General features: G+C 49.2%; 1 protein-coding gene across 3 annotated transcripts in view; it reads left to right on the top strand.

The window, feature by feature from the left end:
* The window catches only part of CLEC16A (C-type lectin domain containing 16A), a 236,983-nt gene that overhangs the window by 163,608 nt on the left and 60,993 nt on the right, over positions 1–12,382 (top strand). For all 3 annotated transcript variants that reach the window (XM_068967038.1, XM_068967036.1, XM_068967037.1), the window contains 2 exons: positions 8,537–8,688; positions 11,409–11,613. In XM_068967038.1, the coding sequence (XP_068823139.1) occupies positions 8,537–8,688; positions 11,409–11,613 (357 nt within the window). The remainder of the gene's footprint in view (positions 1–8,536; positions 8,689–11,408; positions 11,614–12,382) is intronic.

Raw genomic sequence — 12,382 nt, 5'->3', positions numbered from 1 at the left:
CAGCAGTGAGCTAAGGTGGGTAGATGTGCTAGAGAGTAACTGGGTGTGTGGGCCCATCACCCCACAAGAGTTCTGAGAAGCAACCAAAATCCATGATTCATTTTCTCCCTCTGAAGAGCATGGCTTACTTAGTCTAGAGCCTGCCTCCAGCAAGCTTCACTCTACCTCAGGCAAGGGGGTTCTGATCGGTGAGTCAGGGCTCCAAAAAGTCAGGGTGCTTCCAGGCAACAGCCACTGCTGACGGAGACCACCTGGGCCTGGCCCCAGGCCTCTCTCAGATCCCCCGGTGGTCCTGCCGGGCTTATAAGTAACTTGAGATGCAGAGAGGGAGGTGACTTGTCCAGGATCACACAGCTTTTAGTGGCAGAGCTGGGATTTAAGCCCAGGTCGCTATGGCTCCTTCACCCAAGTTGTTTTCACCCGCATGAGTTGCCCTCCTTCTGCACTTCCTGGCAAGGTGGCTGTTTCATGACTTGTCCTCTCCTCCTCTTTCTCAGCATCTTAAAATTCTATTGGAAGATGGCTGCATTCCTTTCCTCTTTATTCCGCTAAACACTGCAGGACCTTCTGTGCATCCCAGATCATCAGCCCCAGGCTGTTTTTCCAGGCTGGCCTTCCATGAGGTGGTATGCAGCCCCTTGGTGGTGCTGGAAGAATGTTAGAATTTTAAATGTGCCTGGATGCAGCACTGAATTACAATAAATCACAGTTGCAATTCTCTAGTGCTGAGTAACAAACTACCCTAAAATATAGTGGCTTTTTAAACAGCTACAACTGTTTTGTTTTTTTTTTTAATCATTCATTTTGCTCACAGATCTATAATTTGCCCAGAGCTCAGGGGGAAGAGCTCGTCTCTGCTCCACATGGCTCCCTCTGGAGACTAGAGGGTGAGCTGGGGGCTGGGGGCCCAGGGCCTTGGCTTTTCTCAGTCGTGTCTCCGTGACTACTTGGGCTTCCTCACAGCATGGTGGACGAGTTCCAAGGGTGTTTTTGTGACCTGGCCTCAGAAATCATACGGGATCACCTCCACTGTACTCTGTTGGTCTAGATCATCACAGAGGACCACCCACCCCCACCCCCACCCCTGCCCTCGCTGCCCAGGAGAAAGGACATAGACACCACCACCTGATGGGAGGAGGGTCAGGTCACGCTGCAAGAAGAGCATGTGGGGGAGGGGGGGTTTGTTTTATTTTTTGGTCTCCAATTGTGGTGTGCGAGTTTTCTCTAGTTGTGGCAAACGGGCTTAGTTGCCCCATGGCACATGGGATCTTAGTTCCTCGACCAGGGATTGAACCCTCGTCTCCTGCATTAGACCCCTGGACCACCAGGGAAGTCCCTCAGGCAAGTATTTCTGTGGCCATCTCTGGAAAGTGTAGTACACACGAAAATACATTTCGGTACCCCTCAGGTCCTTTCTGTCACAATAAGGAGAAGGTCTGAGATTGGTACTAGTTTGTCTTAGAACTTCTCTAACTGCTGATAACCCTTTTTCTCAAAAGAGCAGGCTTTTGGCTATAGTTTAATTTAAAAAGCTCTTTTAAATCTATTTTCACAGTCACCTTATACGTTTTAATTCTGGTTTTCCATTCATGGTCATGACACAACGTTTCCTTTTAAAATATGTTTATTTTAGGAAAGCACGAGTGCTTTCAAGAGAAAAATTCAGCACAAGTTCTACTTTGCCGCTGTAGTTTTGCTCTCACATGTGTACATGAGTAAGGCTGTTTCTTTGTCTGTTGTAGCAAAAACTAATACAGAGCCTGAATGGCCATCAACTGGGAACTGTTAAATCATTTAGAATCACATCTACTGTGGGAGGGGGCTTCCCTGGTGGCTCCGTGGTAAAGAATCCGCTTGCCAAGGCAAGAGATGTGGGTTTGATCCCTGGGTCAGGAAAATCCCCTGGAGGAGGAAATGGCAACCCACTCCTGTATTCCTTCCTGGGAAATCCAATGGACAGAGGAGCCTGGTGGGCTGCAGTGCATGGGGTCACAAAGAGTCGGACACGGCTGAGCATGCACTACAGTGGGAGAGAGTGCAACTGTGAAAAACAATGAGGAGCACCCGTGTGTGGGGGGTGGGGTGGGGGTGGGGGTGATGTATCACCGAGATCCGGGCTTCAGTGGCAGAAGCGCAAGGGGTTGTGTAGCGTCTGTGAAGGCCTAGGCAGCGGGGAGGGCCATAGCTGTGTGTGCTCTTGGAAAAATTCATGGTGGTGGTTTAGCTAGCTCGTGTCCAGCTCTTTGTGACCCCATGCACTGCAGCCTGCCCGGCTTCTCTGTCCATGAGATTCTCCAGGCAAAACTACTGGAGTGGGTTGCCATTCCCTTCTCCAGGGGATCTTCCTGACCCAGGGCTCGAACCTGGGTCTCCTGCATTGCAGGCGGATTCTTGACCGACTGAGCTACAGGAAAGCCCTGGAAATTCATAGTGGACGGGTAACAAGAAATCAAGTGGTTGTCTCTGGGGAAGAGGATTGGGGAGATTTATCATCAACTCTAAAAAATTCCACACCTTTTAAAATGGGAGCATGCAAATGTATTATCTATTCAAAGAGATTGATAAGGTTAATTTTTTTAAAAATGGTAGCAGTTTATATGTTTATTATTTTCAAATTTTTATTTTCTTTATATTTTGGCCACACTGTGAGGCATCCGAGCTCTTAGTTCCCCAACCAGGGATCAAACCTGTGCCCCCTGCAGCGGGAGCACAGAGCCTTAACCACTGGACTACCAGGAAAGTCCTGCTTAATGTTTTCAAATAAAATGGCAAATCTTCCCCTCCCCACCCTCTTAGAAATCAGTGAACCAAAAGGCAAGGTCTCAGGGTGGAAGGAACTTGTCACTTCTCCCTGGAGGGAGGTTCCTTCTTGGCCCTGGGGTGCGATGGAGACAACTCTCATCCCACCCGCTCTGCCCTCAGGGCTCTGTTCCTCCACAGATGGAGACTTGGCCTGCATGATGGTTTGTGGTCGAGAGCCCGAGCCTCCCTGCCGGCCCCCCGAGCCCTTGAGGCAGCGCCAAGCCTCATTCTTCACGGTCTGGCTCCCTAACGCAGGATCTAACACCCACATGTTTGTTGCACTGGACACCAGCGCTTCTTCAGCTCACATGCCTGGCCAGTTTGGAAGCGTGCACACTTGTGCACCGAGAGGCACTGCTGGTCTCTTGCCGTCTCCCAGAGCTCAGTGACTGTCACCACACTTGGGAATCGGGGGGTGGGGGGTGGCAGGGAGGCAGCGTGCCGATGGCCAACAGCTGGGCCCGGGGCTGCTTCCCAACCCTCCTGGGCCCCAGGAGGACCTGAGGCCCTCTATGTAGGAGTGTGGAAAGAGAGTCACTTTCCCCCCTCACTTAAGCACACAAACAACATGATGTTGTTATTTAGTCGCTAAGTCGTGCCTGACTCTTCTGTGACCCAATGGACTGCAGCCCTCCAGGCTTCTCTGTCCATGGGATTTCCCAGGCAGAAATACTGAGTGGGTTGCTATTTCCTTCCTCCAGGGAATCTTCCTGACCCGGGGACTGAACCCACATCTCCTGCCTTGGCAGGCAGACTTTTTTTTCTTTTTTTTTTTTTCTTTAACCACTGAGCCACCAGGGAAGTCCACACAAACAGCTTAGCTCTTTGAAGAAATCGAAGCACTCCGTATAAACTAAAACAGCCTCACCCTCAGCCCCACCACCTCCCCTCCAAAGAGGCAATCACTCTGCACCCCGCCAGGCATTTTCTTAAATTTTTCTTTTACATACACATGCTTGAGTTCGTAGGAAATATACAGGATCTTCTTGTGTGGTCTGACTTTACACAGATTGTGTCACACAGCCTGTGTCACTCTGCAACTTTTTCCACTCAGTCTTTGAGACTGAACCTTGTTGAAACATCCAGAGACCTCATTCATTCCTTGTCCTTGCCATATGTGTTTTTTTTTTTTTGTTTTTTGTTTTTAATAAGCTTTCCTTTCTCACTGGACATCTAGGTCATTACAGACCCAAATCTCACCATCAACATCCTTATTCCTATCTCTGAGCCCACGTGGGCATTTTCCTGGGAATGTACCCATTGCCAGGTCATAGAGTATGAAACTTTCAGCTTTAATAAATAATGCTGATTTGCCCTTCCAAATGGCTGTGTTAATTTATTCTACTGGCAGTGTTTGAGAAAATCAGTTTTTCTATAGCCTCACCAATGCCTGATGTTATCTTAACACTTTTATTTTTGCCGATAGGTGGGATCCTGTTTTCATTTGTTTCCTAGTTTAGCAGGAAGGCTAGCACTCGTGTGTGTGTGTGTGTGTGTGTGTGTGTGTGTGTGTGTGTGTATTCATTCTCTTGTCCGTGAATGGCCTGGGGAGTTCTTCATATTTTCGGCTTTATTCATCTTTTGCCTCTTAAAGAGATATGTTGAAAATATTTCCCCCAGTCTGGTTATAAAGTTGTTCATTATCCGTGAGCTAAATTTTAATTCTGAGGTAGTCAGTTTATCAGTCTTAATCTTATTTATTTGTATATATTGATTCTTCCTTTTTAAAGAAATCCTTTCCTGCTCCTAATGTCACATGGATAGTGTGTTTTCTGATAAATGTCTGTAGATTTAAAGAAATAGAGTCCTTGGCTCTACCCCTTTGGAATGAAGTTGGTGAGAGGGTGCTGGAGACCAGGTGGGTTGAGAGATGTAAAGAACCTGCCTGCCAATGCAAGAGACACAGGTTTGATCCCTGGGTCGGGAGGATCCCCTGGAGAAGGAAATCTGATGGACAGAGGAGCCTGGTGGGCTACAGTCCATGGGGTCACAGAGAGTCAGACATGACTGAGCACAGGTTCGTGCACGCAATGTGGGGATGGCCGGTCACCTGCACTGGTGTCCCCTGACGGCAAGCCAGCCCCGAGAGGCAGGCAGGGCGGTTCGGAAGGCTGCCACGCCCCCCGACGGAGCTGCCTGCTGCTGGTGTCCTCCCCACGAGGCACCCCTCCCTCCTGGCGCCTCAGTACCTGGCACTGCTCCCCCCAGCTCAGTGTGAAATCCGCAGGGACCTGCTTTCAGGCAGCAGGCGAAAGACCTAGAACGGGGGCAGGGAGGAGCTCCCTCCCGCAGCTCTCTTTGGAGTCCTTCTCCAACGGGCATGCCCACCACCGGCATGTGGAGCAGCCCAGGGGAGAGGCAAGGTGCTCCAAGCGTCTCTTGAGACGCCGACCCGGAGGCCCACAAAGGTCACCCCTACCAGACTCCCTTGATCTCTCCCAAAGGATGCCTAGGTGCCCTTCTGTTCAGTCCGTGGAAGCCACTTCATTTCTCCTTAACTGCCCCCACAGCTTCTGAAAAACCAGGGGCTCCCTCCCTCTCAGAGCCCTCCTGTCTCACTGGTGACAGTTGCCTTTTGGTTTTCTTACGAAATCTCTCACGGGGCTTTGATGTCTCAACTGCATTTCTGAAAGTTGTTCCGCTTTGGGGTTTTGTCCTTCCTTTTGAGTTCTTTGTGGCAGAGGTGGTAGGTCTTTCCTTCCTCCTGAAGCCCCTAAAGGCCCCTGGGCTTTATGAGGGGGTTGCCTGCCGACACAGCCCGCTGACACCAAGACCTTGGCTGTGCCTGCTTTCCAGGCTCACCCGCAGATGAACCTCTTTTGTGAATGTGGGGAAGGGAAGAGCAGGGTTGTCCTGTTTATGGGGAAGGGGAGAGGAAAGAAAGAGAAAGGAAAAGAGAGAGAAAGCATCCTTTATGAGCTTAGTTTTCTCTTTTTAAAAAGTAAAAGATGCTAATTGGGGAACATGATGTAAGTATTGAGTTAAGAAAGTAAACTCGACTTTGTGTGTGTGTGTGTGTGTGTGTGTGTGTGTGTGTGTGTGTGTGTGTGTGTGCATGCACGCTCAGTCTTGTCTAGTTCTTTGCCACCCCATGGACTAGCCCTCCAGGCTCCTCTGTCCATGGATTTTTTTCAGGCAAGAGTGCTGAAGTGGGTTGACATTTTCCAAGGGATCTTCCCAGCCCAGGAATCAAACCGGCTCTCTTGTGCCTCCTGGATTGGCAGGCAGCTTCTTTACCACTGTGCCACCTGGGAAGCCAAACTCCATGCACTTCTGAGGATACAGAAGACTAGATGTCTTCTGCATGGAACTAGAAATTCTAGATAAAGTCATTTTTAGAACTCTTCTTAAATACTTGGCTAGACTCCCGGGAAAGGGAGGAGGCTCCCTGCCCTCGAGAATGAGAACATGCAAGCCAGAGTTGAGGCTGTCTGGTGCTAGTGTTGGCTGTGGGGTTTCTGGCCATGCCAGGTCGTCACATGCTAGGGAGAAAAGACAGAATCCCAAGGCCTGTCACAGCTTCTGGACCAGAAGACATCCCAGGAAGCCAGGATCTCAGACTGTGTGCTCAGAGCATTCAGCAGAGGTAGTGTGGGACGTGAGGGCAGGGAGGCGGAGGAGTGAGGGGAGGAGAAGAGGGCAGAGGAGAAATGTGCCCATCATTCCTTAGGTCTAAATGAAGAGCAAAAATGAGGGGAGGCAAAACCTTGGCAAATTCCTGTGTTTGGGGCCAGGATTGTTACTGTCTGTGTTACTTTCCCCCCACCACCCACCACCAATAAAGTGAAGCCAAGTATTAGGTTACAGAACGTATTGGGGTGCTGACAGTGTTCTACCGCTGGAGTGCCACAGGGCACAGCTCTAAATTTACCAAAACTCGAACTGTACACTGAAAACAGGTGAGTTATATGGTAAATAAATTATTCCTCCATAAAGCTGTTTAAGGGGAAAAAAAAATTCACCCACCGTTCTTCTAATCAGAGATGTCTTTTAATGTTTTAGTATATTTCTCCAAGCTTGTATTTCTTTGTAGCGATACTATCTTTCAACGTACCAAAATCACAGTTACAAAGTTTTTATCATCATGTTCATTTAAACATGTAGTCTTTCCCAGTGCCGTTGCAATTTATTGGTAAATAGGATTTTTTACTTGGGTCTTTAATGTGTATTTCAAAAGTGTATATTGAATACCTTCTCATTTAAAAATAATTTCAAGCAAATCAGTGATACAGAGGGCAAAAATTAAAGTTCTCCTGTTGATACCACACACACACACACACACACACATACACACACAGTCCCACCCACCCCCAATTCTCACTTCCCTCCTCCTAAGTAACCACAGTTCACACTTTGGTTAAACATAACTTTTAAATGGGTATGTAATTTTCCATATGATGGGAAAAAAATCGTACTCCCGTGGTTCCCCACTTTGGGGGTATTTAGGTTGTTTCCTGGTTCAGCTATTTCTCTTAAAACATATTACAGAGGATTTCACTGGAGGGAACTTAATGGCCCTATGTTACTCTGGTGAGTTCAAAGCCATCAAGGACAGGCACTAAATTAGACATCAAATCTGGCAATAACTTCCAGCTAAGAAAAGGGACCAAGCGTAAGCTGAGGAAACCCTGCTAAATGTTTTCCCTACCTGTTCTCATTTTAAGGTATCAAACATCTCCAGATCGGGGACATTATCCCCATTTTACAGATGGGAAACCGTGGTTTAGAGAGGCCAAGTGCCTTGCCCCAAATCACACACTGTCTCATGTAGAGCTAGGCTCTAAGTTGTCAGACACCAAGCTAAAGTCTTGATGATTCTGTAACCAAGCGGGGGGCTCTTCCTTTCCTGTCTTCACTTAATCTGGGCAAACAGTCACAGGTATAAACCGCCAACACCTGCAGGGAAGCACTGAAATGTTACTGGGATTCTGGGTTTGTTGGGTGTTTTTTTAGCTACAGTTGCAGTGCCTAATACGGGCCAGTATTGTATGGTAAGTCCCCTACACATGAACCTTCAAGTTGCCAACTTTGAGAGATGCGAACGTGCATTCACGTGTCCCATCGCGTAAGACAGTTCACGTCTCTGGCATACACTGACACTCGAGTGCATCCTCTACCCGTGGCTGTGCTTTTGTGTGCTTTACTGTACAGGACTGTAGAGAGTGCAGTAGTAGAGTGTCTCTATGTTGAGCCCAGCATGTGCAGAAGCCAGTGTAAAAGCAGCAGAGATGTATTTGATACAACTATAATTTTTAAAGTTCTGTACTGTAAGATTAAAAATGTCTTCTTAATCTTTGGTGTTTGCTTTTTGTGTATTATTTGTGTGAAAAGTATTATAAACCCAGTAAAGTACAGTACTGTGTAGCCAACCCTGTGAGTCGGGTATCTAGGCTAACTTCACTGGACTTAACAAATGCGCTCTCAGAACGGAACTCGTTCGTTGTGACTGTACTGGTGCTTTATGTATTTTATATGAGCTGGTCCTCACAAACAGTGCTTTGAGTGGGTTGGGCATGATCCCTGTTTTCCGGATGAGAAATCTGAAGCCCAGAGAGGTATAGAAGGTTGCCCAGCATGACTCAGAGGAGGGACTTGGAACCCAGTGTGTGTGACTGCCAGGCTGGGGTCTGGCGCCGAGCTGTGCCGCCCGACAGAACACACACCAGCCCAAACGTGTCGCTCAGACTGTGCAGCAGACTGCACCTCACCCTGCTCTCTGTCCCCCTTCTTCCAGACAACAGCGACTTGATTGCATGCACGGTGGTCACCAAGGACGGCGGTATGCTCCAGCGGTTCCTGGCCGTCGATATTTACCAGATGAGTCTGGTGGAGCCCGACGTGTCCAGGCTGGGCTGGGGAGTGGTCAAGTTCGCAGGCCTTCTGCAGGTACGATGGCTGAGAAGCCCGGAAGTTCTTCACTGGCTGTGCAAACACCCACCAAAGTGTCATCTTTACAGTCAAGTGCTAATGACATAAGGGCTGTTGGAGCAGCTTACCCCTGACAGCAGTTAGAACACCTCACAGATAAGGGCCAAGTTCTCTTTAACCAAAACTCATTTCTGACGCCCCTCCTCTGTCATCAGATACAGTGCTTTGCCAGCTGCACGTGTGAATGGAGCTATGTGAACTGTCCTTCCCAGGTGACCCAGCGGTAAAGAATCTGCCTGCCAATGCAGGAGACACAGGTTCAATCCCTGGGTCGGAAAGATCCCCTGGAGTAGGAAATGGCAACCCACTCCAGTATTCCTGCCTGGAGAATCCCATGGACAGAGGAGCCTGGCGGGCTACAGTCCATAGGGTCACAAAAGAGTCGGACATGACTGACGCAACTCAACATGCATGTACTGTTTTTAAAAATTGTACACAGGTACTCAAAAGAGGGTGTTTCTGTGTGTATTTTTTATTCTGTCACATTGCATGTATTCTAAACTTTGTTTTTTTCACTCAGTGAATGTTTTAGAGCCCTGACTGTGTCAGTCTATGGAGACTTGCTGGTATTCTTGTAACTGCTGCCTGCCCACATCCCAAGGCAGAGGTAGTCAGTGTCCCGTGTTTGTTCCCATCTTTCTACTTTCACATACATACGGTGCTGCCGTCAACAAAATTGTCCCGACTTCCTTGTGTACTTGGACCAGGGTTTCCCTAGGGCAGATACCAAGAAGTTGGGCTGGGCCCATTTCCTCTCTAGAATGATTGTTGCTGCTGGTGATTTATGGAAGTTCCTGTGTCCTCCATCTCTCCATCAAGCCTGGGCTCTTAAATTGCCAAACGCCAAGCTGGAGCTTGGGTTTTCTTAGTGTTTGTCTAATGATGGGTGACTAATGCCAGCTGGTTGGTCAAAGGAAGCATAGAGCCAGGCAAGTTGAAAACAGCCTTCCACCCCATTCCCCCACCAGACCCCCTGGGCCTTACTTGCCTTGCGCCAGGCCTGTTTCCTTGTTGGGCAGTCCTGGTTGCTGGCAAGGCCTTGCTGGGGCCAACCCACATCCGTCTCCAGTGTGACGCCCCCCTCCCCGAGAGGACCACCCATGGGTTTGAAGATGCTGTTGCAACCATTTCCCAGCCTCCTCTTTTTCAAGATCTTTCCATTTAAAAAATGTCTTTTACAGAAGGTTGATGTGCACAGCAACTATCTGAAGAAGCTTGCATTTAAAAAAAGACTTCCACGTCGGAGACTGTCCATTAAGTAACTTAGTGCTTCTTCTTATTTATCTAGGCTTATAATCAATTTCCTTTAGAATTTAGTGTCAGGAAAGTGTTTTTCTCCCTCAAAGGATTAATATGTGTCGTCCATCAGACAATGAAAGCCACATAAACCTTTTCTTTTGGTCGTCTTCCAGGAGCGCCTATTTGTCAGGCTGTTACCACGCGCCAGCCTCTCTCTCCATTTTAAAAGCGTAATATCTCATCTAATCCCCACTGCAACGTTCCGTGCCAGATGGAATGCCTATGGACAGTCTCTGTCTTGTTTCATGAACCTTTTCAACATTTCCGCCCCCGCCTCTAGCCTTTGACTTTCATGCTTGTCTCCTGTCCTCTGCTTTTTATCTGAAACCTCAGTGGGAAGCAGATTCTTTGCACAGAATCCATTCTGAGGCTTTGGATTGCATTTGTCCTAATACTTGGTCTACGTGAGTCCTCCTCTACCTTTCAAGGGCAACTTTCTTCAAATGTCTCTTTCTCAGAGTTAGCCTTTTCCTTTAGGGACCAGGAATTCATCAGAGACATACAAATAGAAACTAATGATGCCCTCTTCTAAAGAGAGAGGGCCTCCCTGGTAGCTCAGTTGGTAAAGAATCTGCCTTCAATGCAGGAGACCCCGGTTCAATTCCTGGTTCGGGAAGATCTGCTGGGGAAGGGATAGACTACCCACGCTGGTATTCTTGGGCTTCATTTGTGGCTCATATGGTAAAGAATCTGCCTGCAATGCGGGAGACCTGAGTTCAATCCCTGGGTTGGGAAGATCCCCTGGAGAAGGGAAAGGCTACCCACTCCAGTATTCTGGCCTGAAGAATTCCATGGACTGTATAATCATCCGTGGGGTCCCAAAGACTTGGACGCCACTGAGCGATTTTCACTTTCTTAAGAGAAGCAGGAAAGGAATTGTTAGTAGGTGAAATCATGCCAGAAAGAACTAGCCTTGGGTTTGTTATCTCTGGTTTCTCAGAAGCAAGAATTGTTAGGGTTTGGGACTTCCCGGCTGGACCAGTGGTTAAGAATCTGCCTTCCAATGCAAGGGGGTGCGGGTTCAATCCCTGGTCAAGCACTATGATCCCACAGGCTGCTGGAATCCTGCACGTTCACCAGCTGACTCAAGTCTTTGTGGGAACAAGACCAGCCACCACAGCCAGCACCAGCCACTGAGCCGGCTGTGCTTCCCACCCTGTCGTCTCCCACCAGGCCCGGTCTGGTTTGTCCCCATCCTCAACACTCTTGCACTTGGGGGACTGATGGTCTCCTTCAGAGCAAAAGCAAACTTCAGTCTGAGGGCCCTTGTTCTAGAGGAGACGTGGGTCCACAGCCTCCAAGCAGTGACCTTCCTAACGGAACGACCTTCCTAACTGAACCTAACGGACATCCTTTCTTTGGCCCCCTCCCCGCCCCAGGACATGCAAGTGACCGGCGTGGAGGACGACAGCCGCGCCCTAAATATCACCATCCACAAGCCTGCGTCCAGCCCCCACTCCAAGCCCTTCCCCATCCTGCAAGCCACCTTCATCTTCTCGGACCACATCCGCTGCATCATTGCCAAGCAGCGCCTGGCCAAGGGCCGCATCCAGGCGAGACGCATGAAGATGCAGAGGATAGCAGGTGAGTGCAGCACCCCCCTCTGGGTGTCCTCTGAGCCATCAGCATGGGTCTCACGTTGACCTCGAGCGCCCTGATGACTCCTCTAGGAGAGGACACCCACGGTGCAGGAATCAGTTGTGTTTTGGTGAGAGGATGGAGAATCCTAAGCGTTTGGTTTCTAGAGTGTCTGAGGCTGCTCAGAGGTGCAGCCATCCATGTGGCCAATGGTGGTCCCCTCCAGCACACGGCGTCCTCTAACTTATATTTGCAGAGTGCCTTGATTCTCATTGCCTGGAAAATTCTGTGGACTGAGGAGCCTGGTAGACTACAGTCCATGGGTCAAAAAGAGTCGGGCACGACTGAGTGACTTCACTTCATTTCACTTTGATTCTCGTTTACCCCCTCTGACCTTTAAAACCACCCTGGAGATGAGTAGGGCCTGTTCACCCATTTTATAGATGAGTAAACTGAGGCTTGGTGACTTGTCCAAAGCCACACAGGCAGCTGGTTGGCAGAACCCAAAGGCAGGACTTCCTGTGCTAAAGCCCGTCCCTTCCTCCTCTTCGTTCCCAGCTCTCACGAGAGGCAGCCCTGCCTGATGAGGGGGCCGGGACCCAGCACTGGATTCGCAAGCGTCGTTACACCTGGCGCAGGGATGTGGTGAATCAGTGAGGAGGCCCTGCGCCACCCAGTGTCAGGAAGGCCCCAGCTTTCTTAGAAGGTGCTGATGTGAGAGCCTTCCCTTCATCAGGGCAGAAAGAACAGCATCCTCCTTGGGGAAAAGGCATTC

The sequence above is a fragment of the Capricornis sumatraensis genome, chromosome 3 (genome assembly GCF_032405125.1).
Source record: "Capricornis sumatraensis isolate serow.1 chromosome 3, serow.2, whole genome shotgun sequence".
In the NCBI taxonomy this organism is placed as follows: Eukaryota; Metazoa; Chordata; class Mammalia; order Artiodactyla; family Bovidae; genus Capricornis; species Capricornis sumatraensis.
Note: the sequence above shows the minus strand (reverse complement) of the source record. Positions and strands in the feature narration are given on the sequence as shown.